This window comes from Gobio gobio (assembly GCF_949357685.1).
Source record: "Gobio gobio genome assembly, chromosome: 14".
Classification (NCBI taxonomy): domain Eukaryota; kingdom Metazoa; phylum Chordata; class Actinopteri; order Cypriniformes; family Gobionidae; genus Gobio; species Gobio gobio.
This window is the reverse complement of record NC_137107.1, coordinates 46,010,804-46,027,083: the sequence shown is the minus strand read 5'-3', so window position 1 is coordinate 46,027,083 and position 16,280 is coordinate 46,010,804. Positions and strand designations below refer to the sequence as shown.

Genomic DNA, 16,280 nt, shown 5'->3' with positions numbered 1-16,280 from the left:
TTTTGGGTGCAATAGTTTTTTTCTAAAGAGTGCAAATTCAGTTCAATCCACAGCATGATTTCATTATACAAGTGTTTTATATTAGTTTTTCTTTTGATGAAAGCCTTTATATTTAGTCAATGTTATAGGGTTAGTTCACCCAAAAATGAAAATTCTGTCATTAATTACTCACCCTCATGTCGTTCGACACCCGTAAGACCTCCGTTCATATTCGGAACACAAATGAAGATATTTTAGTTGAAAGCTGATGCTGAGAAAGGCTTCACACAGGCCTCCATTGGTATTCAGTACATTTACACTCACAAGACCCATAAAAAGCACTTAAAACATTGTTACAAAGTCCATCTCACCACAGTGGCTCTACAATAATTTTACGATGCGACGACAATAGTTTTTGTGCGCAAAAAAAAAAATCAAAATAACATCTTTATCCAACTTGTTCTTGTCTTCCGTGTGTGCCTCCACGACGCATGCGCGAGAATCAGCTTTCAACAAAAATATCTTCATTTGTGTTCCGAATATGAACGAAGGTCTTACGGGTGTCGAACGACATGAGGGTGAGTAATTAATGACAGAATTTTCATTTTTGGGTGAACTAACCCTTTAATATATGTACACTCACCTAAAGGATTATTAGGAACACCTGTTCAATTTCTCATTAATGCAATTATCTAATCAACCAATCACATGGCAGTTGCTTCAATGCATTTAGGGGTGTGGTCCTGGTCAAGACAATCTCCTGAACTCCAAACTGAATGTCAGAATGGGAAAGAAAGGTGATTTAAATTTGAAGCCACAACACGCACAACCTTGAGGCGGATGGGCTACAACAGCAGAAGACCCCACCGGGTACCACTCATCTCCACTACAAATAGGAAAAAGAGGCTACAATTTGCACAAGCTCACCAAAATGTTGAAGACTGGAAAAATGTAGCCTGGTCTGATGAGTCTCGATTTCTGTTGAGACATTCAGATGGTAGAGTCAGAATTTGGCGTAAACAGAATGAGAACATGGATCCATCATGCCTTGTTACCACTGTGCAGGCTGGTGGTGGTGGTGTAATGGTGTGGGGGATTTTCTTGGCACACTTTAGGCCCCTTAGTGCCAATTGGGCATCATTTAAATGCCACGGCCTACCTGAGCATTGTTTCTGACCATGTCCATCCCTTTATGACCACCATGTCCCCATCCTCTGATGGCTACTTCCAGCAGGATAATGCACCGTCACAAAGCTCCAATCATTTCAAATTGGTTTCTTGAACATGACAATGAGTTCACTGAACTAAAATGGCCCCCACAGTCACCAGATCTCAACCCAATAGAGCATCTTTGGGATGTGGTGGAACGGGAGCTTCGTGCCCTGGATGTGCATCCCACAAATCTCCATCAACTGCAAGATGCTATCCTATCAATATGGGCCAACATTTCTAAAGAATGCTTTCAGCACCTTGTTGAATCAATGCCACGTAGAATTAAGGCAGTTCTGAAGGTCAAACACAGTTTTAGTATGGTGTTCCTAATAATCCTTTAGGTGAGTGTATATATACACATAAAATAAATATTTAAATAATAAATTTCTCAATGTTAAGTGGTCTCCTAATTTTTTCCAGAGACATGGATTTTTTACTTATTTAATATGTTCCTTAACGCGATAGTTCACCCAAAAATGAAAATGTGATGTTAATCTGCTCACCCCCAGGGCATCCAAGATATCGGTGACTTTGTTTCTTCAGTAGGACACACAGATGAAGATCTGGGGCCCGTTCTTCGTCAGTCGCTAACTCAGTTAGCTGGATTTGATTGTTGACGATTTGGCATGATCTTGGATTGTTTGGTTCTTCGAAGCTCATCCTGGACTTGCTGTCATAGTAACAGGTCCGTAATCTTAAACCTGCTCGGGAGCGGCTTATTTCATGTAAACAGGATTAAATTGCATCTTGAGGTGATACTTAAAATCTGTCCCAGCCACTGCTACTTTATTACAAGAGTTCATTACTGAACCAGGGGCAATAATAATAATTTTAAATAATAATATAAAAATGTTATATTGTATATGTATATGAAAATGTATAATGTTGTGTATAATACTATAGACACAGCCACTTGATTGAGAGATTTATTTGTGATGGAATAATTAGTGGTGCTTGCGTAGCAAGGCATCACTATTACTATCTAGCCCGAAAACGGTTTTAGTGATGCCTTGCGAAGCAAGGCATCACCATCACTCTCAAACATACATATTAGTGTTGCTTGTGAAGCAATGCATCAATATTGTTATTCTCCATATTTTTATTATTAATGGTGCTTGCGTAGCAAGCCATAAAAATATTTCGATCGGTTTATTATTCTTATTCTTATTCTTATTCTTTATTCTGGACACTTTTTCGGCGCGCTACTCCTCCCACAAATTTTGTCACAGACCCATGAATGAGGCGTCAAATCGACCGGCCTATACGGGAATGGTGTGCTATATCTTTTCTAAGGGATCGGGGGTGCGATGTTCGCCCCAGGGGCGAAAAAGTAGCCGAAAAGTCAATGGGATTTAACATTGCGGAAACTTTGACCCCTCATAGCTCCGAGCGAGGATTTCGGAGAAACTCGTGGTTCACCACATTTGAAGAGGCTGACAGGCCCTGTAAGATGACACATCGCAATGGGGTATAAGTTGTACCCCTGGGGCGCTAGAGCTCCCCAAATTTCCTCAAATTTCCCCATTGACTTATAATGGGGAGGGACGTCCCATAAAACTCATGCGTTTCTCTTACAATGGGAAATTGCATAGGGATTTTGTATTGACCACAGCTCTGGCTCACAGTGTCTCAGAGACAAGGGGGTGGGCTCAATTTACTCAGACAGCCAATCACTATCTCAGGATCATTGTGAACCTATGAAGCCACGCCCTAGCAACCATTTACAGCTCCCTAGCAACTGAACCCATAGACTTCCATTGAAAGAGATCAAAGGGATATCTTTGGATAGAAGTGTCATAGAAACACGAGGGTGGGTTTGTTTGACTCGGTGCATCAACAGCCAATCACAAATCACCTTCAACACTTCCTAGCCACGCCCTAGCAACCATTATCAAGCAGCCTAGCAACCATTTACCAAGACCTATATCTCTGCCTCAGAACATTATAGAGGCATGGGGGTTGGTTTATATCAATCATACTGACAAGCAGCCTTTGGAGTATCATCATTGGATGCTGCCAAGCCATGCCATAGCAACCAAACAGAGTACCCTAGCAACCGTTTACCAAGATCTATATCTCTGCATCAGAACATCCTAGAGACATGGGGGTTGGTTTATATCAATCATACTGACAAGCAGTATCATCATTGGATGCTGCCATGCCACTCCATAGTAACCAAAAAGAGTACCCTAGCAACCGTTTACCAAGACTTATATCTCAGCCTTGGAACATCATACAGACATGGGGGTAGGTTTATATCATTCATTATGACAAGCAGTATCATTATTGGATGCTGCCATGCCACTCCATAGCAACCAAACAGAGTACCCTAGCAACCGTTTACCAAGACCTATATCTAAGCCTCAGAACATCCTACAGACGTGTTGCTTGCCTTTTGTGCATTATCCGGGTGGCGAATTTTGCCACGGCAAGCACCACTCACATTTTCTTCAGGAAATGTACATTCTAGTTACTTTATATAATTTTGTTTTTATTGGTTTACACACATGTTGTACAGTTAATCTGAGCCGTGCATTAAGTGATCACGGATAATATGGGAGTGGCTTGATGCAGCGCAAGAGAGGATAATTTGATCTTGACCCATAAGAAATGTAAATACGGTCACGTTACAAATCTGCTTCAAATTAAATTAAAAATTTAATTACAACATTGAAATAAAAATGTAAAGGGTGTACAAATACTGTATAAAATCGTGAATATAAATAATTGGTAATCATGTTTAAAAAAAAAAAAAAACATTTATCATTTATCTATTATAACTTTTATGTTGGTTTGGTCGTTTGGCTGTTTCCTTATAAAGGTTCAGAAATTCGTGGGGGTTTTGTGTGTAATTTGTCAAGTTTTTTGCCAGGTGGCTTTTTAATTATATGATGTCATTACGTTGCTGTCTTGACGCCAGCCAATCGCTGCATTGCTGATCGTGGTTTCGAGTATCGATGCATCTGCCCTCTTCAGGGGAAAAAAGAACGCTCAGTAATCTTAGAGATCATTTAATCCAGATATTTTAATCCAATCTGCAAATTCGTTTGAAGAACCAAATTAGCCAGAGATCAGTTATCACGATTAAAAGATCTGGGATCTGTCAAATCATCTTAGATGTATTAAGCGAGGTACGAAGAACGGGCCCCAGAACTCCAACCGCTGCAGTCTGTCAGTCGTATAATGCATGTCAATGGTAGCAGAATCTATGAGAGTAAAACAAAAACATGCACAGACATCTACACATTGATGTCTTAAGACACAAAACGGTCGGTTTGTGTGAGAAACTGAACAGTATTTATATAATTGTTTGCCTCTAATACACCACTAGATGCAACAGGTTTGAGTGTGCGATCTGTACACGATCCAGCGCATAGCGTAGATACACACGAGAGGTCAGTTCCGCCGCTTGTATGTATTAATATCTATATAAGAAATAGACTTCAGCACAACACAAGACGAAGGCATCAGCTGACACAACATTAAAAAGTTACCATAGTAAAAGTAAAAACATCAAAAGTACTGTACATGTAATATTGAGATGCATAAAAATACAAAACCAATACATTCTCACCTGTGAAAGTTTATCCCATTTTTTCTGTAATTTTTCCACAACCAGAAGCTGCACAATGTTGTGGCATCATTGATTCGCTGACCATTGCATTTTTTTTTCACACACACACACACACACACACACACACACACACACACACACACACACACACACACACACACACACACACAAGTAAAAGTAATTCAAAGTTAGATAAAGTAAGAAAGTACTACATTTATAATGTACTTAAAGTATTAAAGATAAAAAAAATCTTTAATTTATGAAATGTAGTACAGTAAAAAGTATAACATTACGCTTTGGAATGTTGTGAAGTAAAAGTTTTCCAAAAAAAAACACTGTTAAAGTACAGATACTTGAAAAATGTGCTTAAGCAGAGTAACAATACTCCACTACTGTCCACATCTGTGTATATATTAAACATTTGTCCTAATTTCCAAATATTCAATTAATAGTATAAATTATATATATACATATATAAAACAAATAAAAAATATGAATTGCCTAATAATATCACAAATATTATTGTTTATATAATGAATATATTAATTAATATTTATATTACAATATGATTTCACATTAATGTTGGCTTTTGACCTGTTTGAGAGAGAAAAACGTGTGGTTTCTCATGTTTATTCTCATATTTAAACAATATCTCTATCAAATATTGTAGTTTTGTACGTGACAAATAAACTATTTGTGAGTTTCTAAAACTCCAGAACAAAATGTGACATGGACCCAAAGAAATGATCAACACACGAGTCAGCGGTGCAGAAAGATGTCAATCATTTTATTCCTCTCTAAACAGGCAGCGGCGCCGCCCTCTATTCACAGTACATGTTCATCCTGACACCTTTAGTGACGCGTATGTACACAAAACACCTGAACCCCGAGGACTTTACATTCAGTGCAAATGCAACTAAAAAAAAACACACACTAGACTGTATTAGAGGGACACACAAGCAGAGCTCCTCGCCTGATTGGCTGTTTCCACCGGAAAACCCTCCAATCAGGGGAAAGCAGGTGTACGCTGTTTTTAATTTTATTTTTAAGTTACACATTCAGCTTTACGGTTTCACTCCGGTGGATTCGTACATTCGGGTTCAGCGAGCGTCTGGAATGTTTAAGTCGTACGAGCGTGACGTTTTGAAAGGGTCCCGTAAACACTCAGATGTTGTCGTCGTGCACCTGCTCTACGATTGGCTACTTCTTGTCCTCTAAAGCGTCTTTAACAGTCTGTCGTGGGAACGGTTTGACCAATGAGAATGTGTAGCAAAAAATGAAAAAGCTCTCGTCATCCTGCGATTTTATTACTGTTTTCCAGTACAAATATTCTTAAATATCAATACATTTACTGGAGACTTTAGTTTTTTTTAATCAGAATTAGTGTTTATGCAAATATATGTCAGAGAAAATTAAAACAAGAAATAATATCTGCCAATAGGATCAGAAAAACAATCTTTTTTACCCTTTTAATGAAGCATAAACTCAGCATAAACTTCAGAAAACTCCAGTAAATGCATCTTGATTTAAGAACTACTGGAAAACAAGACACAAATACAGACTAAAAAAAAGATTTTCCCCAATTTGTGCCTTGTAAGATTGTTTATGAATGCTCGGGATTTAGTTTTCACGTTGGAAAAATACATTTGATAAAGAAAAAAATAAATAAACTTAACTACACGCCATCTACGCCCCGAATTTAAACCGCATCGCCCATATTTGATTGGCATCAGAGCTCCTCCAATGAGAATGATGACACAGTGTGTCCTTGCCGATTGCAAAATCACGTTGAAATAATACGAGGTAAGAAATCAATATGAAACGATCTTTGTAGAAACACTAAAGGACGCCTGGGGTCGTGTAATGGACGTACCAGATCAATAATGAGGCACTTTTCTAGAAACGTTTGAGTGGGATACACACCGCTCAGTCTCTCACTCACTCACTCACACACACACACACACACACACACACACACACACACACACACACACACACACACACACACACACACACACACACACACACACACACACACACACACACACACACACACACACACACACACACACACACACACACACACACACACACACACACACACACACACACACACACACACACACACACACACACACACACACACACACACACACACACACACACTAAGGCATATGGAGCTGGATTAGTCAGATAAAAGCATCGACTGACGATCTTAAGCAATAACGAAATTATGTACAAATAATCTGCGACGTATTAAAATGTTTTGCCGGAATTGTGCTACGGTCCGTCAGCTGCGGAGACACGGATATAACTGAAGATCACGGCCCACAGCAGCTCTTCGTCAGCGGCAGATGGTGCGCTTCATGAAAGAGCCGGCGAACATCGAGACGAAAGCCCGACGAAAGCCTCGAGTTCATTCACAAACATGCCCTCGATTCCACACTGAACGTTGACGATTATACGTGGACAATGAAAGCAAAGCTGAAATGTTTGTTCTAAACCGAACAGAAAGCACACTAATAATCAGGACTAAGACAGCCGGTCTCGTGTGTTCAGCTTCACAACTCTCCGCTATACATAAACTTCCCATCTCACTTACTTACATACATACATACATATTTATATCAATATAGACCTCTGGCAGAAAACACGGGACAGACGTTGGCGTTTGGCACCTCTAGTCCTCTGCCTGTGTGAACTAGAGTGGCGCTACAGAAGGGCATCAAGCGTCTACCGATGGGCCGCTGAGGGCTTCCTGTGGCAGCGGGATGCAGAAGAGTCTGGAGAAGGGACGCGATGAGTCTTCCGTGCGGGAACCGGACGCCCTCGCTCAGGCACACTGACGGCAGAACTGGGGAACTGCAGAGAACCATACAAACACAACTATTGTTAATAATAATACATAATAATTCAATTCAATTCAAATGTATTTGTATAGCGCTTTTCACAATACACATTGTTTCAAAGCAGCTTTACAGAAAGTGCATTTCATAAATGTACATTGAAAAATGTTAGAAAGAGAATGTTAAAGAAAAATGTTAGAATAAGTTAATCAATCATGTATTATTTTAGGCCATAACAACGCTGGCGTTGAGTCGTCTCATCACAGTAATAATAACATAACTAATGAAATGGTAACACTTCACACTAAGGGAGTAGATATCATTATTTAATGCCTTAACTAACATTAATAGCAAGATGCACATTTCTTACGGTTTTTATTCATCTTTGTTAATGTTCAGTTAATATAAATACAGCTGTTCATTGCTAGTTCATGTCAGCTGGTCCATTAAATAATATTAACATGCAAATTTTCATTCAAATAATGTATTAGTAAAGGTTAAAATTAATATTAATATAAAATTCATGTTAACTAATGGAACCTTTTATTGTGGACAATAAAATAAATAATAACTAATATAATAATAATAATATGATAATAGCAGCACTAATAATAACAACATAACTAACTAAATATAATAATACTAAAATATATATTAAAACATATATAATATATTTAAATATATAACATAACTGATAAAATAAATAATAATGAAATTATATATTACTGAATATTATTATTAAATATATAATAAAATAAATAATACAACAACAGCACTAATAATAAAACTAAATATATTAATTTTATTATAAATTATTATAATAAACTACATTAAAATAATAATACTTATAATTTATAAATTAATGGAACATTTTATTGTGACCCATAAAATAAATATTTTATTAATAATAATACAATAAATACATAATAATAATTATATGATAATAGCAGCACTAATAATAACATAACTAGCTAAATAAATAATAACAGTAATAAAATATATTTAAATATATAATAACATTCTTTATTCTTGTATCAATTGTTATTAAATATATAATAATAAAATAATTAATAATAATAATAATAATAATAATAATAATAATACAACAACAGCACTAATAATAAAACTAAATATATTAATTTTATTATAAATTATAATAATAAACTAAATTAAAATAATAATACTAATAATTTATAAATTAATGGAACATTTTATTGTGACCCGTAAAATAAATACTTAAATAATAATAATAATAATGCAATAAATACATAATAATTATATGATAATAACAGCACTAATAATAACATAACTAGCAAAATAAATACATATTAACAGTAATAAAATATATTTAAATATGTAATAACATAACATTCAATAATATATTCTTTAATTATTCTTTTATCAATTATTCTTAAATATATAATGATAAAATAAATAAATAAATAATAATAATAATAATACAACAACAACAGTACTATTAATAAAACAATATATTTATTTTATTATAAATTATAATAATAAACTACATTAAAATAATAATACTAATAATTTATAAATTAATGGAACATTTTATTGTGACCCGTAAAATAAATAAATAATAATAATAATAATAAGCATAACAATAAATACATAAAAATAATTATACAATAATAGCAGCACTAATAATAACATAACTAGCTAAATAAATAATAACAATAATAAAATATATTTAAATGTATAATAATATTCAATAATATATTATTTATTTATTTTTTCAATTATTATTACATATACAATAATAAAGCAATTTTAATAATATAATAACAGCAATAATAATAAAACAAAATATATTTATTTTATTGTAAATTAGAATAAAAAACTAAGATAATAATTAAAAAATATATGTTATATTTTTATTAATTTTTTAAAGACAACATGAAATGAAAATGAACTGTTACTGGTAATTAAAAACAATTGAGGGGAAAAATGTTATTGATTGTGGGAAAAAAAAAAAAATGCATCTTCCAAACCGTGTCTTATTTTAGCCAAACACACTTTGATAAACCTATAATAATAATAATAATAATTAGTATTTTAGAGCAGACGGATGGTGTTGTTTACATAGAGACAGGAATGGTGGAAAATATATCAGAGTTAAAGACATGAAACTCTGGTCATCATGCTGTAGTTTGCTGTACCTGGTGCTCAGAAGAGGATGGACTTTCCGGCAGTTTTCTCCTGGACGTAGGAAGTGAAGCGCTTGAGGAATTTGGGATATTCTCTCTTCGCCACGGCCCTCAGGACAGACGCAGGAGCCCAGCCGCCAGGATTCACTGCAACAACAACAAACGTCAGCGTTCACATATACACCTTATTGTGTTGAACCCTACAGTCATTGTTCATGTAAATGCATTAGTGTGGTGAATACAGAGGCGCCAGATTACAAATATTGATATATGTTTGTGTTATTTAGATATTTAAGTACCGTTGGCCACGTATGTGATTTTGCACAGGATGTTGTCTCTGCTGATCTCTTTGTCGCCCTCTGGTGGACTGACCAGCGTCTGGCAGATCATCCCAATGTTGATTTTAGCACGAACGCATCTGTTGTTTGGCTACATGAAGACAAAAACAATGAAACATTGAGACATAAACGAAAATTATACAGCGTCTACTTCCTTACGGTATCACAGAAGCTCTCTGTAGCAATTGAACTCCATTTAAAGAGGCCATATTATGCACATTGTTTTTTTGGCTCTACTAGAACAGGTTTTCCTGCTTGAACGGTCATTATTTTCCCCATATTCTTCATTGTTGCAGCTCCTCTCTTCCCAGTCTCTGTTTAGGTCCTGTCTCTATGAAGCCCCTCCTTCTGAAAAGCACAGTGTGCTCTGATTGGTCGGCTGGATCAGTGTGTTGTGATTGGTCAACCGCTCAAGCATGTTTGGGAAATGTCCCGCCCCTTACCATAACCAGCAGTTTCAAAACACTATAAGCGAACTCAACCAAGCCCCGCCCCTTTGTTCTGTGTATGAATTTTTTAAATGAGGAATATCGTGTTGATTCCCAGAAGAAAACTCAAGGCTACAATGAATGGAGGAGTTTCAGGGAACAGTGACACTGGCTGCGTTTACATGGACCCTTATAATCTGATCGTAACCGGACTAGTAGCACAATCGGAACAAAAAAAGTCACATGTCAATCGGAATTAATTGGCCAGATCTGATTAAAATTTCACTGGGATTGAAAGGGGTGGTTTATTAGTGCCCGAGCACCGATGGTGTGAGGACCCTAGTGTAATTTGCTCAGTCTATTCTTCTTCTCCGAAATGAATCGCATTTTTGAGGGCCTAAACATGCTCGAAAACTCATGAAAGTCTGCACAGGCATCATAAGTGGTGAAGATTTATGTCTGATATGGGTTTCAGAATTAGGCGTGGCAAAATGGCTTGATAGTGCCACTTATAACATTTTAATTAAGCACAGTTCGCGCTATGTTTCACGTACATGTATGAAATTCGGTACACACATGTAACAGCACAATACCTACAAAAAAATCCATAGGTGCAAATTATGAAAACCAACAGGAAGTGAGATATTTAGAATTTTCTCTGCAAAATTTTTGCCATTTCCAGACGTACTTTAACAAAGTCCTCAGAGAGATTTAATCAGATTGACATCATATTTGGTCAGTCTAATCTAAAGGCCTTTGTGATGCTAAATTACTAAGATCTTGAGTTTTCGCTGAAGGGCGTGTCCATGGCGGTCTGACAAAGTTTGATGTTTCGCTATGAAACAGGAAGCTGTTGTAACTCTGGCATACAATGTCCCATTGTAGACATTGTATGCCAGACGTCACTCTGCCCCAAACTTCACATGTTTGAGAAGTGCCCTGGCCTGAACATCTACATGCCAATATTCAGTTAAAGTCAAAGCGCCACCTGCTGGCAGAAGGAAGTGTGGTACATCGAAGTGACTTTGCCATATTTCTCCTATATTAACCCTTTTAAATGCATGTCGCCCACTATTCCCTGTTTTCCTGAGGCCACCAGGTGACGGTGGCCCTGGGTGCGAGGGCCCTTTCAGTGCTGCTTGCAGCTTTAATTCCTTTTGTAATCCGATCGAGAGGACATGTAAACACTTCGGATTGAAAACCGAAACTGGAAAGGACTGCGCATGTGCACTAGGGCTGTCAACGAATATTCTAAATTCGAATATATATTCGAATAGTTTTTAAACAACGAATTTCGAAGGTGAAAATTAATATTCGAATACATAAAAAATGTGGGGAAAAAACGCCCGCGGTAGTAGAGGCGTGGCTGTCTGCTTTGCGAGTAGGCGCACTAGCGCGCCTGAAGCCTTGTGTACTTTGGCCTGTCTCCGCAGCGTGAGCCCCCGCTGACTGCGCGCGCTCCCTGCCAAGCGGACGAGGCGTTTATATTTGACGCGCTCGCCGTTGTGCTTTTCTTTGAAACGACAGATGGCGACTCGGAGTAATTGTTCTATAAACTATCAGGAATAGCGTCGAGAAGAAGTGGGCTAATGTACACAGGTGACGATATTTATTTTAGTACACTTCACCAAAAACCACACTACAAAAGAATCATGTAAAACAGATCAAAGTAAACCTTGATATTACTTGTGACATGAGAACAAAATGTATGTAGAAATGTAACGTTATACAACTCAATTTCACTAAACACTTTAGTGAGTTTTCACTTTGTTTCGTGAACTTTTCTTTATTAAACTGGCTTTTTTATGCTTTTGTAGGCTCGTTTTGTACATATAAGCAACTCATTTGTATGTGCAAACTGGACCAGCCTTACTTTGCATCGCCCGCCACAAGCTCTCTGTCTGCAACACGACAAGAGTCCATAACGGAGAAATACATTTTGTTCATTTGTAAGGACATGAGAGCGATCAGTGTCGTGGATGAGGCGGCTTCAGTGAGTTCTGTCCAGCAATGGAACCGAGGTACTGACTGAATAGATATTGCATGAATAAAGGATAAATGCACTGCTTCCACTGGTTTGATTATTTACCGTTTCATGTCAAGGAAAAGTTCCATGTTTACCACAGCACAGCTCGCTCAGAGTGTTCAATAATATGCTGTAAAACTTATATTAATAGTTGTTTCAATCACTGAATGAAGCCTGCTATATTTGGGACAAGAGTCGCAACCTTAAATTGCTTGCACAAAACTCTTGATCAGCCTCAAAATGTGTTTGTTCATTTAAACCGTTATGCGCAGAGAGCGTGAGGGCGAGAGAGAGCGAGGTCTGCAGTCTTAGCTATTAGTTGATTTACTTGTTTTTGTGTAGGTAATACGTTGTCAAATATGTTTAAACTTAAATAGACTACCTATATAAGTAGTTATGTCTCTTTGTATTCATTTGTCCTGTTATTGACGTAATGCGCGTCATTGATAAAATGCGCAACCAGATGTTCGAATAGTTCGAATATTCGTGCTTTTTTTAGAGGGAATATTCGAACGTCATTTTTGAGCAATTTTGACAGCCCTAATGTGCACTGACGTAGGCGTAATGACGTATGACACAAGCTGTTCTTCCTGTTGAATAAAGTGTCATAAATTATTGTCCTGTCATTCTAAAATTCTCTTTCTACTCATCGTCTGTGAATTGGAGCAGGACAACGTCCCACAAGTCCTCGTTTCAGACTCTTATCCTCAGACGCTTTTTTTTGGGTGCGGGAATGGTCGTTTTTACTGTCGAATGAATGCCGTAGAAGCGCGGTTTACCACACACACAGTCACACACACACACACACACTCACTCACTATCGCGCTCACTATCACTATAACGGTCGCGTGTTTCCATCTCTGCCGTCTCATATGAGGACATGAACACATGAACGTCATCTCCAGAGCCACTGAGAGTCACTTTATGAGCATTTTACCGTTTAATTTGATCAATTTGATATTTATTTCAAAAATATAAGCAGCACAGCATAACGGTTCTGTGCTCGTCGTTGCCTAGTTAGGAACCGAAATAGAAAAACTCTGCATATTCGTGCAGTGTGCGCATGTCAAAAGATTAAATCCAATCAGAAGCTTGTGACATATAAACGCACACATCAACCCGATCACAGTTATGTAAACACTACGTTCAGATTCATCATTCGGAATGAATTCATTCAGATTGAAGCAAAAAGTGTCCATGTAAACGTAGCTACTGATATAGAGAATAACTCTGCAGTAAATGCACAAAATCTGACTCCATTTGAAATGTTTCTAGAAGTCAGATCCACATAGCATCACTGAACCGCTGTTTGGTTGATCAGAGGCAACATAAACATCCCGACTCAAACTGACTCACCTGGGCCTTCTCGTGGTCGACTGAGAAGTTGCAGACGAGCCACGTGTCTGGATCGCTCTCGTTTTTGGCCAGGATCTTCCGAATGGCAGACAGATACAGGACGTCTCTCTGGGACGCCGGCCACACTCTCTGCACGGAGGAAAACACAACATCAGGAAGTGCCCTTCCTCTGAGCCCAGGGTAACTCAGACACTCTTCTCACCTTATGAGTCTGGTAGACGATGACGGCGTTATCTGACAGCGTTTCCACTATGTTGAAGTTCTCAACCGTAGCTGGAGACAGACACAAAAATAGAGATATAGACGAGCTGAACACAACTAAATCATAAATAGAGTGGATATTAGCTATAAAAAATGAACTAATACACTTATGAGACAATAATTACATAGGAATAGACTGATTTTATTATCTGTTTCCCAGAGATTTGCCACTCCCTTTACATTTTTGTAAACAAAAACATTCCTGTTTGAAACGATACTTTATATTATTGATGAAATCTGTTGATTTTGTTCAGAACAGGCAAACAAAAAAATAATAACACATCTTTCTTTTGACTGCTGTCATTACAAACAGTTCGGGATGATTTATATGTGCATGTTCAGTAGAAATCTGGTACAGTCATCGGTTAAACCTTGTAAAGATGCATTTATACACTGAGTACAATTTATGGGGAATCTTATGATTTTATTGGGCAAATTTCACATACAGAATGAGTAATTCTAAATTATGTTTTAAGGTATTTATGGTGAATTTTTTGTATTTATTGACAAGTGTATTGATAAAAATAAGTAGATAAAAAAATTTATTTGCTAAAGGGTTAAAGATACATTTAAAAAAAATACTCTGAACTGCATTCATTATTATAATGTCTTGTTTAGGGTTGGGTACCGAACTCTGTACTTTTAAGGGCACAAATTCACATTAAATCAATCGGTACCAACTTTCGGTACCTGAGAACGCATCTGGTGATATAGACTAGTGTCTGTGAATATTAAACCGCAAAAAGACTATTTAAATATGAGTCTCATATGAGGACATGAACGCACGAACGTCATCTCCAGAGCCACTGAGAGTCACTTTATGAGCATTTTACCGTTTCATTTGAGAAAAACTACCGTCATATAAACACAGAAACTCAAAAGCTCTTCACGGCAACCCGTCAAAATAAAAGTCCGGTTTATCTTGACAAATACATCACTGTTGTACAGTAGAATTTAGATACATCTCAATTAATAATACTAACACTAATGCATTTTTTTTTCTGTTTTAATTTTAACCGTATAAACCACAGTTGTGCAGCACTTTGTTTGACAAAAAAAAGTTTAATTAAATTATAAGATAAATTAAACTAATGTCTTATGTCTTCATTTGATTACCAGAAAATACACAGCACATAATTTGTGGGAAATCTTTTCATAGAAATTATTAATATGAAAAAAATAATATGGTTGTTTTTATTAATTCAATTTAAGTACCTAGTAGCCTACTATTTACTAGTAAATATTACAGTATACAAATATCACAGACAGTGGCAGACAGAGACCAGGGCAGCTCTGGCATAATGTCACTAACACTTCTATAAATGACTTACAGGTTATTTATAGTTATTGATGTAAACAGTACAAAAGTAGCGAAAAAAGGTACCGTTGGGTACCGGTAACGATACCGGTTAAAATGCAGATTTTTGATCAAATAAATGCAGGCTTGATGAGTAACTGTAAATGTAAAATAAACACAACAGCTAAAAGGCTGAAACTCAGGGGTATAGATAAGACTAGAAGTAATTTTAATCATGATTCAGTACGGCTGATTTAATGTGAATTATCTGGCCTGTGATGTAAAAGTGTGGTAAGAGCATAGTGCTGTGTTTAATAATCAAATGTGCTCTATTATTAATGATATACAGCAGCAGAGCATTACTGGATTTTATGTAGACCTCAAACTAAAGTCAAATACATTGCTTAGAGATGTCATATCATGGAAAACCAGATTTTATGCCATTTTGAAATTAGAAATACTTAACACCATATTCAATATTCAACTCACTCTCCCAATCGTTACGGACATCCGTGTCCCAGAAGTAGTGGCAGACCTCATGACCTGTGACCCCTTTGACAGAGTGTGTGGCCTTCAGAGGGTCCAGCACGATCCCGTTCTCCTCTACCTCCCTTCGGTACACCTGTGAGAGAGAGACAGTTAGAGAGTGAGTCTGGACTGAAGGGTGTCTTCAGGCTAAAACACACACACACACACACACACACACACACACACACACACACACACACACACACACACACACACACACACATTACATCGAGTGCTAGACCCTGTTTTAACCTTCTCAAGCATTTTAAA

At 36.9% G+C, this 16,280-nt stretch overlaps 1 protein-coding gene across 8 annotated transcripts in view; it reads right to left on the bottom strand.

The window, feature by feature from the left end:
• Nucleotides 1–5,531: 5,531 nt before the first annotated feature.
• The window catches only part of cert1b (ceramide transporter 1b), a 58,391-nt gene continuing 47,642 nt past the window's right edge, over nt 5,532–16,280 (bottom strand). For 2 of the 8 annotated variants that reach the window (XR_013817870.1, XR_013817871.1), the window contains 7 exons: nt 15,972–16,104; nt 14,127–14,197; nt 13,925–14,053; nt 10,076–10,205; nt 9,789–9,923; nt 6,878–7,627; nt 5,532–6,710 (listed from right to left, as the gene is read on the bottom strand). Coding sequence is in view for 2 of the 8 variants with exons in the window: in XM_079834631.1 (XP_079690757.1) it covers nt 9,796–9,923; nt 10,076–10,205; nt 13,925–14,053; nt 14,127–14,197; nt 15,972–16,104 (591 nt within the window). In the remaining 6 variants the exon portion in view is untranslated. Of the gene's footprint in view, nt 7,628–9,788; nt 9,924–10,075; nt 10,206–13,924; nt 14,054–14,126; nt 14,198–15,971; nt 16,105–16,280 lie in introns of all 8 variants that reach the window. The other 6 variants (XM_079834631.1, XM_079834632.1, XR_013817866.1 and 3 more) reach the window with 5 other exon arrangements.